The 16,755-nt window shown below is 42.4% G+C and overlaps 1 protein-coding gene and 1 pseudogene across 9 annotated transcripts; one reads left to right on the top strand and one right to left on the bottom strand.

Moving 5' to 3' along the window:
• Positions 1-281: 281 nt before the first annotated feature.
• Positions 282-12,602, top strand: LOC116755109 (annotated as a pseudogene).
• Positions 12,134-16,236, bottom strand: RSRP1 (arginine and serine rich protein 1). 9 transcript variants are annotated; one of them, XR_004350237.1, is made up of 6 exons: positions 16,082-16,236; positions 15,253-15,841; positions 14,447-14,598; positions 14,026-14,070; positions 13,176-13,824; positions 12,140-12,604 (listed from the first exon to the last, which is right to left on the bottom strand). XR_004350237.1 is itself a non-coding variant. In XM_032633931.1 (5 exons), exons 2-5 carry the CDS (start codon positions 15,779-15,781, stop codon positions 12,467-12,469), a joined length of 903 nt encoding a protein of 300 aa, XP_032489822.1. In that variant the 5' UTR covers positions 15,782-15,841; positions 16,082-16,236; the 3' UTR covers positions 12,134-12,466. The 9 variants fall into 9 exon arrangements, 2 of the variants coding, with proteins under 2 accessions (XP_032489822.1, XP_032489859.1); XR_004350241.1 differs by having other exon boundaries at positions 13,176-13,267; positions 13,781-14,070; XR_004350238.1 differs by lacking the exon at positions 14,026-14,070 and having other exon boundaries at positions 12,134-12,604.
• Between the last annotated feature and the right edge of the window lie 519 nt (positions 16,237-16,755).

Raw genomic sequence — 16,755 nt, forward strand, 5'->3', positions numbered from 1 at the left:
GAATAAATGGTCAGGATATCTATTCCCTGACTGGATTATGAGTTGGCTGCATTTCTTTAGTCACATCTTCTGTCTGAAGACTTTCTCCTATCCTATCCTTCCTTCTTCTCCTTAGGATTAGGGGTAGCAATGGCTCCCTCTTGTCGCTAGCCCTGGAATGCTTCACTCTTTTGTTGGTTTCTCTTAACCCAGTCTACAGTTCTGTAAACAGTCCCTTTATTAAACTCTCCTTAATTACTTGGTTTGAGTATGTAGGGCTTTGACGGATAAAATATTTTTACAAATCGTGTAATTCTGGTTAAGTGATCATACTGAAAATAACTGACATTTCTGTATTCCTAAAGAATAAAAATATGTGTTAGGATTGCTCTGTCAAATCATAATGTAGAAAAAATATAAGCTTATGACTGCTAGATTTGCTGCTTTCATAGTTGTTAAGAAACTTGTCTCATTTAAATTAACTGCACTAAACAGTCAGTTCCACGCTTATTTAATTATTTATGTAGGCACCACAAAGAAGACAGTATGAAAAGCTGTAACAGGGGAAACTGACCCTTAAGGTGGTGAAGGTTAGGGCCCCCTGAAGAAAAACATTTAAAGACATCTTAGGAGGAGGACACACCTAATCCCAACTGGTATATTGGTCATTTGCTATGGGCCAGGCACAAGTCACAAATATTTCACAAATATTGTCGAATTTGTCCTCAAACTACTCTGTAACATGGGTATTGTATTATTATTTATTTTTCATAGATGATGAACCAAAGAATAGACGAGTTAAGTAGAGAATGGTTATACAGTTCATTACTGAATGAATGGACAGATATACGAAGAATGGTGTCCTATGCAGAATTCTGAGAAGAAAGTCAAAATCTCACATTAATCCAAGAAATCTTTCTGCATCTCGGAGATGCTTCAGGAAGAGATCCCAAGTACCCTCAGTCAATTTGTTCCTTCCTTTCTTCATTCAGACAGTTCGGGGCACAGGGAATCCGCTGTGAACAAGACAGAAATAGATCCTGTTCTCTTGGAGCTTCCGTTGTACCGGGCGTTGTACCGCCACGCAAAGATTAAGATAGGATGCTGTGATGGTGACTGTAGGCCTACTTTGGTCACTTGATGGGCACAATCTGTGCTCTGGGTTGCTTTCTCACACTTTTGGTGGCGTTTTCTTCCTTTTACCCCTCTTCCTCAGACGATTCCGCCGCGCTGCCCTCGTGTCTCCACTCTGTGCGCCTGGGCCCAAGCCTGGCCCAATCGGATACAGCCCAAGGGATTGGTTCCTCAGCTGGGGAAGCAGAAAGGGGCGGGGCTTTGTCCCGAAACCTGTGGCTGCTGGCTGACGGAAGTGAGCTGGAGACTCGGAAAAGTTGTCGCAGGAAGTCTAGGGAAAAAGCGCTACTGGGTGATGGCGGCAAAGGCTAAGGCAGAGGAGGTGGGTGGGGCTGGTCTTGCCCAACGGTTGGGAGTGTAGGCTAGACGACGGCGGCTAGACGAAGAGGTAGTGCCAGGGAGGCAGAGACGGGGGCGCAGACACTGTGGGGTCGGGGTCGGCGGTGAGGACGCCCGGCCTGTCGGGAACCGCGGGAAATCACCTGGGCCGTCCGGGAAGAAGCCGAACCGGCCCCGCCTCCAGCCTGTCCTCCGCTACAGGTGCCGGTAGACGGCGCGGAGGAACAGCAGCCCCCTGCGGCGGCCGAGGAGCTGGCCGCCCAGAAGCGCGAACAGAGACTGCGCAAATTCCGGGAGCTGCACCTGAAGTGGGTGAGTCGCCCCAGAGTCCAGCTGAGACCTGTCACGTGGCCAGGCCCGTGCGCGTTTGTGGAGCGACGAGGAAGCCGCACCAGCGCGTGTTGACAGACCTGCAGAGCTAGATGAAAGTTCGGTCCCGGTGGTTCTCAACCTGGAATCACACTGAAGTCACTTTGAGACCTTTTAAAAGCTAGACATGCTTAGGCCTCACTTCCAGAGTGTCTGATTTGATCAGTTTCTAAACACAGACATTGGTATTTTTTTAAGCATCCTCTCCCCGCACCCTCCTCTCAGCTCAAGTGATTCTGTCAAACCTTTCTTTTCATGGAAGGGGATACCGTGGACCAGAAATGGAAAGTAACTTGTCTGTTGTCACGCAGCAAGTTGGCGTCATTCATCCAAAAACAGCCCCTCGCCTAATGGCCTCTAGTGTGCTATAGCCAACTATCAACAGATGGTGTGGATACAGCGGTAAATATGGTAAGGCTGCTGTCCAGTCATGGAGGCAGATCCGTAATCAATAATTACTTCACGACTTGGTAAATGGTATGTTAGAGGGAGGAACAAAGTGCCTCAGAAGTGCAGAGAAGAAGACAACTAGAGACTAAGGTGACAACTAAGCTGCTTGAAAAATGGGTAGGATATTATTAGACAAGTAAAGGAGTTGGGGAAGTGGTATAGAGCAGTAGGAACAAGAGCAAAGGAAAAGTCCTCATTAGGATAGGTCAGCAGGCAGCTGGAGACAAGAGGTATGTGTGAGGATGGTAGTTATCTCTATTTGCGCAGAAAAACGCAATCTAAAAACTAGTGGGACATACTTAATTCACTTGAAATACTGTAAAAAAAAAAAAAATAGGAGGCCGGATGATGTGTGAAGAAGCAATGATATAATTCAAACATCCCCCTTTTGCAGTTTTTAATGAGTCACCGGATCACAGTCAGTGGCTGTGAACATCACAAAAAGGATAAAATCAGAGATTATGTGTCTCCTGATAGAAGTATGTAGCACCAGTTTCATATCAGTAGACTTGCTAAAAATAAATCTAACCTGAATTGGGGACTTCCCTGGTGGTCCAGTGGTAAAGAATCTGCCTTAAAATGCAGGAGATGCGGGTTCAATCCCTGGTCGGGGAACTAAGATCCCACATGCCACAGGGCAACTAAGCCCACATGCCACAACTACTGAACTCGCACACCTCAACTAGAGCCCGTGTGCCGCAAACTACAGAGCCCACGTGCTCTGGAACCCGCATGCCACTAGAGAAGAGAAAACCCACACGCCACAATTAGAGAAGAGAAAACCCGCACGCCACAACTAGAGAGAAGCCCGCACACCACAACGAAAGATCCTGCATGCCTCAACGAAGATCCCGCGTGCTGCAACTAAGACCCGACACAGCCAAAAATAAAATAAAATAAATAAATATAAATAAATCTTTAAAAAAAAAAAATAACCTGAATTGGATGAAACCACTAGATCTGCTGACCAATTTACAGAAAATACAGGGGTCAAAAAATATGTTATAGGACATTATAGGGAGGCAACTAGCAGATGCCACTTTGGGAAACAATAGGACAGTCAACACAGTCATTTTCACACTCCTCAAAAAAGCAATGGATAAAAAAGATGGAAAAGGAAACTATACATTAAATAAACCTTAAGAGGTGTACATACATATTGACTAATCGCAACATGTGGGACTTGTCTGAATTCCAATTCAAACAGATTGTAAAAATAATAATGAACACTTATGAGACCATCAGGAAAATGTGAACACTGACAAGATATTTGATAATAAGGAATTATTTGGGGACTGTGCTGATGGTATTGTGGTTAAAGAGATATTACAATATTATAGGTAGAAAAGAAAACCAGCTAGAAATCAGGAAATTTGGGTTCTTGGCCTAACTCTGCCACTAACTCTGTCACCTAAAACTTTCTGAATTTCATAGATAATAGGAGAATTAGATTGTAGTCCTTCTCATACCACCTTCATGGTTTATACTGTAAGTGTGACCACCTGTCCACTTCCTCAGTGTTTTTATTTTTTTAATAAATATTTATTTTATTTTTGGCTGCATTGGGTGATCGTTGCTGCACATGGGCTTTCTCTAGTGGTGAGTGGGGGCTACTCTTTGTTGCGGCGTGCAGGCTTCTCATTGCAGTGGCTTTTCTTGTTGTGGAGCATGGGCTCTAGGACTTCAGTAGTTGTGCACGCAGGCTCAGTAGATATGGCTCGCAGGCTCTAGAGTGCAGGCTTCAGTAGTTGTGGCACGCAGGCTCAGTAGCTGTGGCTCGAAGGCTCTAGAGCGCAGGCTCAGTAGTTGTGGCACACGGGCTTTGTTGCTCCGAGGCATGTGGGATCTTCCCGGACCAGGGCTCGATCTGTGTCTCCTGCATTGGCGGGCGGATTCTTAACCACTGCACTACCAGGGAATGCCCCCTCTGTTTGTTTTTAAAGGGAGACTAAATGAGGCGTTAAGATAGGTGTTTTTAGAGGTGTTAAAACTGAAACTTTGTCTTCAACCCAATCTGAATTAAAAAAGGAATGAGAAATGGAATCACTTTCTCAGTATGTGACTGTGTCATTCAGTAGTATCTAAAATCATCTCAAGTACCTCTGTACAGTGGAACTCATACTTTGGGAAATGCTGTTTCAATCCAATCCTAAGTGACTTGCTTACATCACACAGCTAGGGAGTAGTCAAATCAGTATATTTCTCAGGCCTTCTTACTCCCAAACTATTGCTCTTTCCATCTTTACCACATGGTTCCTTGAAGGCAGTAAAATAATACTTAAAGATATAGATATTGGTGTTTACCTCTCTTCCCCCTACATGAAATCTCTTCAGTACAAACACACTCTCACACAAACTTCTCCAGTGGCTCCCTTCCTTTCAGGATAAAATCCAGAAGTCCATTTTGGATGGCCTACCATACAAGATAGGTAACATTTATTTGGATTTGTTTCCATACCTCTGCTGACAAACTTTGTGTCCTGGTGGTAGAATGAAGCTCGAAAATTAAATCACCAGGAAGTTGTGGAGGAAGATAAAAGACTTAAATTACCTGCAAATTGGGAAGCTAAGAAAGCTCATTTGGAATGGGAATTGCAGGAAAAAGAAAAGAAAAAGTAAGTACACTCCTGCCACCTTCATAAGCTGTGGATTCAAATATTATATTGTGTTTTGTTCAGGCAGTATATTGCATGGTAGTTAAGCATTAAGCATTCCAGCTCTGGTTTCCTCATCTGTACCTTAGAGAGTTTTGAGAATAAAATATGGAAGACATTTACAACACTGCCTGGCACATAGTTACAGCCACATAATGGATATTAGGGTAAAAGGTTAAGCTACAGTAACAAAAGCTCCAACAATAAGAAAAGATAAAGCTCATGAGTCTCTCCTGTATCAGTTCCCAGTTGAGCAGCCCAAGTCACCTGGCCTGATGCAGCTCCAAGGGACGTTGAGAAATGGGCGGCCATGAGCCTAGAAAGGAGGCAAGAAAGGATTTTGATGGACATCTAATGTGTTCCCCACAGCTATCTTTGGTGTCAGTTTTATAGATGTATTATGTCTTACAGATATAGCAGATTCCACAATTTTCTTTGTAAACTGGCCATTTTACTGTCTTGATGGCAGTCTTTAGGCCTTTGATTTGAAAGGAATTAAGGAATTGTATAAGGCAATAAAGCTAATGTTTTTTCCCCTCGTTTTAGGAATGTACAGCAAGAGGGGAAGACTATAAGAAAGTGAAGTTGCTCGAGATCAGTGCAGAAGATGCAGAAAAACGGGAGAGGAAAAAGAGGAGGAAAAACCCCAATCTGGGATTTTCAGGTAAAAATGGCTTTTACTTTATTGAATGGGCCTATTAATGGCCCATTTAACAAGTCTAGTAATGCCCCACCCAACATCTAAAATAGTTTGGGTTCTCATTTTTTCAGATTATGCTGCTGCCCAATTACACCAGTATCATAGGTTGACAAAGCAGATCAGACCTGACATGGAAACATATGAGACTGAGAGAAAAGCAGTAAGTCGATGTGATTTAAAAGCATACATCATGTATGTTACTGAAAGGCCTTGAATTTAAGAGTGCTGATTCTGGAGCTTTGCTTCCTGGCCTTGGGTCCCGGCTCCACCACTTAGTAGCTGTGTCACACTATTTTTCTGTTTCCTCGTCTGTAAATAGGGAATAACAACAGTGCCCACCTCACAGGGTTATTATCAAGATTAAATAAATTCATACAATGCCCTCAATCAGTGCTTGGCACATAGAAAGCACTGTATATGTATTGGCTATTATTTGTTATCATTGATTATTACTGTTGCTATTACCCTTATCCACAGGTAAGGGACACAGTAATACTTTCTTTCGTCATGCACAGTAAACAATGGTAAACTACACTCCTTACCTAATTATGTAAGACAGGTACTGTGCTAAAGATCAAGACTATTTTAATAGTGATAGTGTAGATAGTGGAGAGGGCTGTAAATTGTGCCCTCAATTGAGCATGTTACTCAAGCTCTCCTACTGTATGAACTTCGTTCATTCCATTAACCTGTGGTCCTCAGCTAACTCATTTGGGCTTTGGAGGTTTTTTATTTTTTGGCCACACAGCATGCAGGATCTTAGTTCCCAGATCAGGGATTGAACCCACGCCCCCTGCAGTGGAAGCATGGAGTTTTAACCACTGGACTGCCAGGGAAGTCCCAGGAGTAGATATTTATATATTTTTTGGTCTGAATTCTATTTCTTTGAAATCAAGTATCTCAGTTTTCCACTTTGACCACTAAACATTGTCCAGTTCTGAAGGTATAGGATCTTTTTTTGTGTTACTCACCACTTCACTCTTTTTCAGTGGAGAGGAGTTCTACCCAACATCTAACAGTCTTCTTCACGGAACACACGTGCCTTCCACAGAGGAAACTGATAGGATGGTCGTAGACTTGGAAAAGCAGTAAGTACTACAAATGCAGCCTAAAATTTTAGTAGTGATTCATGCTTAATAACAAAATTAACTATATGGTCTTGAAGTGTAGCAACTGGATTGAAGTTAAGGAACATTTGAATTATTAGTTTGAAGAATGGTCCCATTCACCACCACTTTTATGTGTGTGGTTTTTTTAACATTTTTATTGGAGTATAAGTGCTTTACAATGTTGTGTTAGTTTCTGCTGTATAAAAAAGTGAATCAGCTATATGTATACATATATCCCATATCCCCTCCCTCTTGCGTCTCCCTCCCACCCTCGCTCTCCCACTCCTCTAGGTGGTCACAAAGCATCAAGCTGATCTCCCTGTGCTATGCAGCTGCTTCCCACTAGCTATTTTACATTTGGTAGTGTATGTATTTCAATGCTACTCTCTCACTTCGTCCCAGCTTACCCTCCCCCCACCCCACCCTCCTCCTCAAGTCCTTTCTCTACGTCTGTGTCTTTATTCCTGTCCTGCCCCTAGGTTCATCAGAACCATTTTTTTTAGATTCCATATGTGTTAGCATACGGTATTTTTTCTGACTTCACTCTGTATGACAAACACTAGGTCCATTCACCTCAAATAACTCAAATTTCGTTTCATTTTATGGCTGAGTAGAATTCCATTTATATGTGCCACATCTTTATCCATTCATCTGTCGATGGACACTTATGTTGCTTATATGTGTTTTGAATGGGGTAACTACTAGGCAGAATCTACAGAGTACGTATAAAAATTCTCTCAACGTAATATGTGACCACTCATATTTCAGCGTGAACCTGGGTAATTTCCCAAACTTCAGACCAGATCATCTGATGATACTGTTAAGATTAAATTCAAGAAGAATGCTCATTGAACATATATCCTTGTAGGATGCTTTCTAAAGATATTGCTTTCAGGCTTAACTATTAAGAACAAAAAGGAGGGACTTCCCTGGTGGCACAGTGGTTAAGAATCCACCTGCCAACGTAGGGGACATGGGTTCGATCCCTGGTCCGAGAATATCCCACATGCCGCAAAGCAACTAAGCCCGCGAGCCACAACTACTGAAGCCCGCGGTCCTAGAGCCCATGCTCTGCAACAAGAGAAGCCACCGCAATGAGAAGCCCATCACCACAATGAAGAGTAGCCCCTGCTCACGGCAACCAGAGAAAAGGCTGCGCACAGCAACGAGGCCCCAACACAAAAATAAATAAATTTTAAAAAAAGGAATGCCGCTTTGAATTCTGTATATTTGTTTCCATTACAGAATTGAGAAACGAGACAAATACAGCCGGAGACGTCCTTATAATGATGATGCAGATATTGACTACATTAATGAAAGAAATGCTAAATTCAACAAGAAGGCAGAAAGGTTCTATGGGAAATATACAGCTGAAATTAAGCAAAACTTGGAAAGAAGAACAGCTGTCTAATCTCCTTCAGGAACTGTTCTGCCAAATTGTACCAGTAAATCAGGACTCTTTCCTTTTATAATTTGTAAAGACATGTTCTACAAATCTGTGTATTTTCATATATTTATTATTCATTTGTTTTAGAAAAATGTCTTGTATTTCTGTGTTTGAAGTGTGTGCTTAATGTGTGCACTCTGCTAGGCTTAAAATCCTTAGATACGAACACAAGTCATCATCATGCTGAAATCTGTCATACATTTGACTTGACCTGGAGTTGAACTTGGGAGCTTCAGAGGTGAGTTGCTAAATTGGCACTAATTCTTCTTATAAGCTATGGTAGGTAGTGAAAGGCAGGCAGTGGTCACTGGAAATTCAACCTAATCCCTCCCTGCTCCAAGAGGTCACAATTAGCAGGTGCTTGCCTGTCCCATGTTGTATCCCATGGCCCAGGTGCATTTATGGGGCAAGCATAGAGGGTGGGAGACTGATTCTCCAGTAGCATTTTACAAATATGCCATCCTTCAAAAAGCAAATATCCCTTGGAAGAAGGTAAGTTAAAACACTTGGTGAAAATATTATTAAAATACACATAATACAATCTTTTGTTTTAAAGGCTAACTGGAATTCTAACCTTATTTAAACTGTAACTAAAAAATTAGGACATGCGATTTTAGTAGTAATTATGGGAAACAGAGGATAGAAAACCTGAAGTCCGGAGTATCCCATGAAAGTGAAGATTGTGCCATGTTACGTGAATAAAAACATGCCTAGGCTTGAGATCAGTATAAGATGGGCACACTTATTGATCAACGAGTAGGAAGCTCTGATTTAGCTAATGACGGGTTTATAAAGATGGTAATATAAATGCTAATAATAAAGGTATATTCAGTGTACTGTGAATAGCGAAATTTTAACATTGTGGTACAGTCATACAACTACAGAATGAGACAGATCTAACATGAAAAGATGCTCTTACCTATATAAAGAGGTTTGTACGGCATAGAAATAAAATCCAGGATGTGCACCATACTATTTACAGTGATTGCTGCTGGGAATGGGAACAGATGTGGTAATTTTACTTATTTTTAAAAATAATTTGACACAAATACACACCCATGCTGCCCTATCTTATCAAGAGTAATAACATGCCAGTAGTTTTTTCTTCTCCTGTATTTTCAAAGAAACATTTAATAATACCTTTCTACTAAGGGAAAAGGAGGGGAGGGAAAAATTAATGTCTTCAAAGACATCATACTGACTTGGGCTTAAAGGACAAATAGGATTTCCCCAGAGGAGACAAGTGCTCCCAATAGCCAACCAAAAAACAGATGTCAGTATGATCTGAAGACTACTCTGAAGGTGACTAGGTGGATGGTAAGAGCCACTAATTCAAACAGGCAATACTGTAATTAGCCCAGTATGGGAAAGGTTCATTTTGAAGAGCTGAGGCAAGCTTTGGAAACTAGAGTTCAGAAATTGATACTCTTCAGTTAGTAGATGGTAGTTAAAGACAGAGTGGAGGAAATTAGCAAAAGAGCTTGTAGAGGGAGTAGGCTAAGGATAGAATCCTAACAGTGGGCAAAGGACAAAAAGCCACTGTAGATAATGGAAGAGGTCAAAGAAAAGAAGACAAATGCATGGAAATCTCTGCCTGAATGACAGAAAAATTTGAGAAAGGACTCCATGAAGAAATAGTGAAAAGTGAGCCCGCATAAGAACAAGTTTTATTTTGCTAGGTAAGCTTAATAAGTGCTTCAGCAAAGAAAACCAAAGGACAGCATGCTGTGGTTGGTTCAGTAATCATGGCTTCTCTAGAAAAAAAGCAAAGCATTACACACCTGAACCTACAATCTAGGGCTGTGCTTTCCAAAATGGTAGCCACCCACCATATGTCACTAGTGATCATCTGAAATGTGACTAGGGCAAATTGAGGTGTGCTTTAAGTGTAACATACACACTGAATCACAACACCTACCCAAAAAAAGTAAAATACCACTTTTCTACATTATATGTTTAAATATTTTAACATCCTGGGGTAAAAAACGAATTCACCTTTTAACTTTTCATTGAAGCTCTCCTTTCTATTGGACAGCACTAAATCTAGTCTCTTGGTACAATTTCTCACTGTCAGCGCCTGTTTGCTATATTGTCCACAGGTTATGTAATGACGTGGTATCACACCTGGGCAACTGCATCCCACTTATGTAATGACAGGCAGTCTGGGAATATGCACAACGAGTTATCTTCTGTGTTACAAAGCCTAGGAGAGACTGAGCACAGTTGTCCTGGCCACACACAAACGACAAGGTCAGGTTAGACAAGGACTGACAGGACTTCATGGGGTGATTATGAAAAAAAAATGGAGAAAGTGTACATTCTTTTCAGGATACTGGGTAGTAAAAAGAAAATGAACTAATAAAGGGAAAATAGGCAAGTCTCAAGGCTGAAGGAGAAGACCACTGTAGAAGTGAAATCTCAGAAGTGGCACATATCCATAGCAACTAGCCAAACCTCTTACATAAGGTCATAATCAAAGCAGGTGCTTTTCTGTTACCAGCTAAGTGAAGGTGAAAATGATCTTAGCATTATGTCCTCAATTCATTGCAGAAGTCTCCCTTAGAAGGAAATCCTTGAGTTCTGTAGCTTTACTATAGGAATAGAAATTATATGTCCAGGAATGTATATATCCAAGTCTAAATTTGTACATTTAAATTTTTCATAGGGTCAAATTTAAGAGCAGCTCTTATCCAATACAATGTTCTACCATAGAAGTATTCTATTATCTGCACTTTCCAGTAAGTGGTTACTTAAAATTCAGTTCCTCAGTCATACTAGCCAACTTCTCAAGTGGTCAATAGCCACAGTGGCTGGTGGCTGTCTTCATGGGAAATGCAGGTAAAATACTGGACAGCACAGCTTTAGTTAATACAGTATTACATTGCACTTGAGGATTCTTCACCATCTTTTTAAAGTCAACTTCTACTTAAAAATTTAGGACTTAAGCCTGCTCATCTATTATCTAATTTCTGGGTGTTTGTCTTTTCCCAGGTTTTTTGTCTTGCCTCTAATATTCTCCTCATCCTATTCTCTAACTTGTTATCCCTGCCTATTGGAAGTCTATTTCTTTATTTCCCAAACTAAAGAGTCTGTTCAAACTTAGGGCAAGATTCCAAGGAGTAGGAAAGAAAAACATTCAAGCAATCAATAGTACCCACCCCCATCACTAAAATAAAACCCCATGCATGTTTTTGATCTACTAGGATTTTTATTTTTTGCTTAGGTTCTAGCAAGACATGTTTTGTTGCTAAAGCCTAGCACATAGGCAAAATAAATTCATTAAGTTGGCATTTTATGTTTAATCCAAACATTTGATGAAGTCAAATTAACACTTGCAGAGACCATCTAAAACTGGCTTAAATCCTCCTAGTTTTGGTATCCACTAGAATGTATTAACAGGCAAAACCACAAAAATCCATAATCAGCTAACATTTAAACCAACTGCCCAGACCTTTCGGTTAAGTGTAACATTCATCTCTAAATTTTTATGTGCTTAGTTAAGGTCTTTCCCAGCTACAGTAAGAAGCAATGAAGAATTTCAAATCAATAAATACTTTTTAAAACATAATAAGAAAAAAATGCAACGAAACCTCTGATTTTATAACCCAGTGAGGCATTCTGTTTCAACCCCTCTCTGGCTGAGTTTCCTGCCGTGAAGCTCAATTCTTCCAGGATAACACTATGCCAGTATTCTTTTAAGTCTTAGGCCAAACTTCCCAAATTTTAATGAGTATCTACATCAACCGGGAGTACTTTACAAATCAGCTTCTAATTCAGTTCTGGGGTAGATTTCAGATTCAACATTTCTCACAAACTCTCAGGTAAGATCACAGAGCCCTATGCTGTCAGTCCATGGATTTGGATCTGGGATTAGTAAGGCTTTAAACAAGAGATACCACCTCATTCTTCTTCATTAAATAAAAACCCATTATGTAAAATATATACAATAAAGTGAAACTAAAATAAAAACAAATTTATTAATAAAATATATACAACACAGTTCAATTACTGTTTGTCTTAAAAATTTCACTTCTACATAACCAATCCATATTATATAAAACATTTACAAGTATATATACAAAAATGCCACCTGTGCGTAACCTCTGGTCCATTTGTGCTATCTCCTATCTGCAAGAGAAATCTAAAATGTTAATATTTAAATATTAAGTATTTACATCTTTCTGTGTTGTCATCTGTAATTGCAACAATTATCACTAAATGGTTCAAAGGAATGGAATAATGCTGGAAACAAACTTGCAAAAAAAAAAATGCATTTCAGGCAACCTTAGCTATTGATGTTCTTTTCAACAGGTATCCACAGTCCATATGGACTTTTCTTCTTATCTATTTTTGGGGATCCTGAAGAGGTCTCTTCAGCAGTAGCTTTAGCTGATTTCTGAAGCAATGGCTTTGCTACAGAATTCTGTAAGAGAACAAGTTCTTAAGTCAGCTTCCCAAACAATTATTATACATATTTAAAATACTCGCTTTTTACAAAATACATTAAATAATTCCATTTAAGACTAGAACTTAAAAGAGACACCAACCAAATAAATGCAAAGCCACGGACTGCACTTGCAACTTGATTCAATCAAATCAGACACATGCAAGGCATGTCACTATTGCAGTAGTGAAGTATTAAAAATAGTTTTGAAATTTTGTTTATTAAGCCCTTAGCTCATTTTAAAATATTCTGACTACAGGATATTCTGAGACTTGTTTTTTGAATATTTTAACAGTTAAAAAGGAAAATAGGAATAATTAAAAGGAGGACAAAATATTGAGACTGAGAATGTAGATATTAAAGTAGGAGCCCATTACATTGGTCACTTGTAAGAACCATACAAAAAAATTTTTTTAATTCTATTTATTTAGCGGCTTAGTAGGCCTCGAATTATCAGCATAAAAACAATGAGCCAACAAAAATAAAAACCCACATAACAGAAATATGTTTAAGGCCAGTTTTTGAGTGCTCAATGCTTAGATATACTTACATTAGAGCTAAAAGCTATGCTTTTTTGCTGGGAAGACTTCTCGTTGGGATTTTCTGTTTCATCTTCTATTAACTGATCCGACAGCTAGACAGGTAAGAGAAAGTAAGTTTTAAAAAACCATACCCTTGTAGGTATAAAAAGCAGCCCAACTGTATTACAAATTCACTCGTAGAGACACAAATCAAGTTGGATGTAACCAAAGAGTTAACACCCTAAAATAAATAACACAGTGCTCTGTTGAGTCTTCCCCATAACAAAACTGATTCAATGATAGGCTTAAGACACTCTTCCCCATAAAGGAGTACTGTATCCCCCTGATGCAAATTCAAGTAACTTTGAAAGTCAAGTCATACCAGAAAACACCTAGTTTCAAAGAACTAAGGCATTTGCCCATCCAGTTGGGAACCTAACCGTCTGAAAAAGTGACTGAACTAAGATCTTTTTTGTCCACCACTAATACTTAGGCAAACCCACATCTGGGTCTGAATGACAGGAGATAACCCATCTTTCCTATGTTAACTGAGTGTTATCAATTCCTAACTACCTTAAACCTTTAAGCTATGAATTTTATGCTGCACATTTCTGGAGAATTGTAATAAACTTATCTGCAAGTGAAGCAGGCCTCTTCTTCTGTAATCTCTCAAAACATCTGGAATATATTGCATATATTATGAAAGGGACATCTATATCAGATGCCCCACCATTACAAAGTACACTTTTGTTTAGTTTAGTACCTGTCCCAAATTCTAGCATGCATAGGGATCTACCAACAAAAAACTAAGTTTTCAGTGTGTCAACATAAACTTCAAATTAGTTAAACCTCTGATGCTTTTGCGCATGTATCAATTACCAACAGATTTTCTTCATCAATGTCTGGAGACCACATTCATGATTTCTATAAGACAGAAATAAAGCAGATAAACTATACTGTATGTTGAGTACAGAATTTGTGGGAACATAATGCTGCAAATGAGCGCTACAGATACTCCATAAAAAACTAGCTAGAAAAACTTGGTAACTACATAGAAATCACCAAAGTACCAGCTACAATTATGAAAGTAATTAGTACTGTGTCAACTGAAAATAAAGTTCATTAGTCTCCCATTTTCACGGGGGGAGACTATCTAGTATTGTCAGATCTGTTATTTTAAATTACACTTAGCTAGCCTTTCCAGGAAGCAGTCTAAGGCAAATCAAATAAAAATGACTAATCAGATCTTTCTGGTAGTACTTTCCTGAAGATTTTGTTTGGATAAATCTAAAACACTTACCTCAGACTTTGCACCATTATTCAGTACAGCTGTTCCACGGTTGGTTTCTTTAGATACAGAAACAGTTCTGAGACTAGCTGGCAAGTCAAAGTTGGCTGTTCCTAATGCTTTTGCGGCATTGGCTTTTGCTATTTCTAACAGCTCCATTCGATCTACAAAAGAAACACAAAGTGTTCATTTATCCTGTAGTTTCTCCAGAAAACTCAAAATTCACAAACTCTGTGCTTTTTTTTTTTTTTTTTTTTTTTTTTTTTTTTGCTGTACACAGGCCTCTCACTGCTGTGGCCTCTCCCGTTGCGGAGCACAGGCTCCGGACGCGCAGGCTCAGCGGCCATGGCTCACGGGCCCAGCCGCTCCACGGCATGTGGGATCTTCCCAGACCAGGGAACGAACCCGTGTCCCCTGGATCGGCAGGCTGACTCTCAACCAGTGCGCCACCAGGGAAGCCCTATTGTCTGTGCTTTTAAATTAGTAGTATCTAGACATTTACATGGTACTTCCACATGTAAGATATATTTCTATTGATGGAAAAAGAACTCTACTTATTTTGCTGAGAAAAACAAGCATCCCTAAGTGATCAACAAGTAAAAGCACACGGTGGGTAAATAACTAACTCCCTGACAATTTCAAGGCTCCACCCAGAACCGCCCTCCACCAAGCCATTTAACGTGCACAGCGTTACTCCCAAGGGGAAAGCATGCCGTCCATTTTAAAACTGGGCGCCCACTACAGTGTAGTTTTAACTATTAACCTACTGGAGTCCTTCCTCTTTCCCCTAACGCCTCTCTCGACGACCGACGACTCACCCTTCTCACTCAGACGAAATGGGGTTGGGCTGCGCGACCTGGTCCGGGATCGCCCCCTCCAGCCTCTGCGCTCCTCCGGGTAGACGGTGCGGCCGAAGCCGTAGTAAGGGCGGTCCCGCGCGAAGGCGTAGGCCCTCCGGTAAGGCGAGCGGCCTCGGGAGCGGGGGCGGTTGAAGGACCGGTAGGACCTCCTGGAGGAGCCGTGGTGCCTCTCCCGGTACCGGCGGCTGCGGGGGCGCGAGCGGCTCCGCGAGTACGAGCGGCTCCGCGAGTACGAGCGCGAGTAGCGCCGGTACCTCCTCCGGTGGCGCCTTCGGGAGCGAGACCTCGACCTGCTCCTCCGCCGGGGCGGGCTGCGGCTGCGGCTCCGCGACCACGACCGAGTCGAGACGATGGATCGGGACGGAGAGCTCGGAGGAGAGCGGCTCCCGGACGCCGAGGACAGCCGGCTGGACGGGCCCGACCGCGACGACGAGGGGGAGGCCTTGTGCGGCGAGCCCGGCCACAGGTCGTTCACGTAGGTGGACATCTCGGACGGCAGCTTCCGAGCTTCCTTTGCTTTGACGACCCCTGCCCGAAAACTCAGTTCCTAAAAACAAACGAGAGAAACAAAATACAAGTGAAGTCCCGAAGTGAGCCGCGCGGGCAGCCTCGGGCCGAAAAAGAAACGGGCCTCCCGGCCTACGGAACTCCGGACTGTGGCGCCGTCTGCTGCCGGCCTTCCCGCCCCGCCACCGTCCCCGTCCACGCTCCGCGGGGCCCACAGGGCCCGGCTACGCTCGCCTTGAGGTAGCCGAGCGCAGGGCCACCCCGTCACCAGAAAACCCACCACGAGCCGTCGACGCCTCACTCAAGGAGAGAAAGGCCCAACGGACGCCTTCCTTCTCAAGTTAAGGACGGAGACAGGCTTTTCGCTGCTTCTCCTGAACGGCTGACTCTCAAACTCTACCTCCGACGTCCAACGTCCAAAAGCGAACTGAACGGGGGCGCGGCAGACGTGTCGAAAATACCAGAAACTGGCGCCCCGCGCCTGCGCAGAGACGTTGCGTGGTGGGCGTGGCTCTCCTCTCGTCCAACCGCCGCTCCCCTCCTCTCTCCACCCCGAGCCCCACCCTCCGCCTCACCCAATGGCCTCCAGGATGCGCATGCGCGCCCTAGCACGGAAGGTGGGCAGGGGGAGTCGCAGCTCCATCCGGGTAGCAGCCTGTGGCTATTTAGTGTTCTTGGATGAAACCGGGTGAAAACGAGGCGGTCTCGCGCCGGCTACACCTGACTCTGGGACTGTGTGCCTGGCCGATGTTAACTGGGTCGTTTCCTCCCCTTCGGGCTGTGCCTCCCTGGACCCTTCTTGGCCACTTCCTCCTGACACATGTCCGGCCGGCGGGCCGCCTTCCCCGGGACGTCACAGGATGCCTGTCAATGCGTTATCTTAGAAAACGTTTTTCACTCCCGTGTTTTGGCTAGGAAAAGTCAGAAAGGTGGAGACAGAATGCAGAAGGCGCT

Source organism: Phocoena sinus, chromosome 1 (genome assembly GCF_008692025.1).
Source record: "Phocoena sinus isolate mPhoSin1 chromosome 1, mPhoSin1.pri, whole genome shotgun sequence".
Classification (NCBI taxonomy): domain Eukaryota; kingdom Metazoa; phylum Chordata; class Mammalia; order Artiodactyla; family Phocoenidae; genus Phocoena; species Phocoena sinus.

What these genes read in the sequence shown, in the direction of transcription:
- RSRP1 (XM_032633931.1), bottom strand. Translation starts at nt 15,781, where the DNA reads ATGTCCACCTACGTGAACGACCTGTGGCCGGGCTCGCCGCACAAGGCC. An exon ending in ATAATGGTGCAAAGTCTGAG is followed by an intron (nt 13,260 to 14,446) that starts GTAAGTGTTTTA and finishes TTACCTGTCTAG; the next exon opens with CTGTCGGATCAGTTAATAGA. An exon ending in GCATAGCTTTTAGCTCTAAT is followed by an intron (nt 12,605 to 13,175) that starts GTAAGTATATCT and finishes GTTCTCTTACAG; the next exon opens with AATTCTGTAGCAAAGCCATT.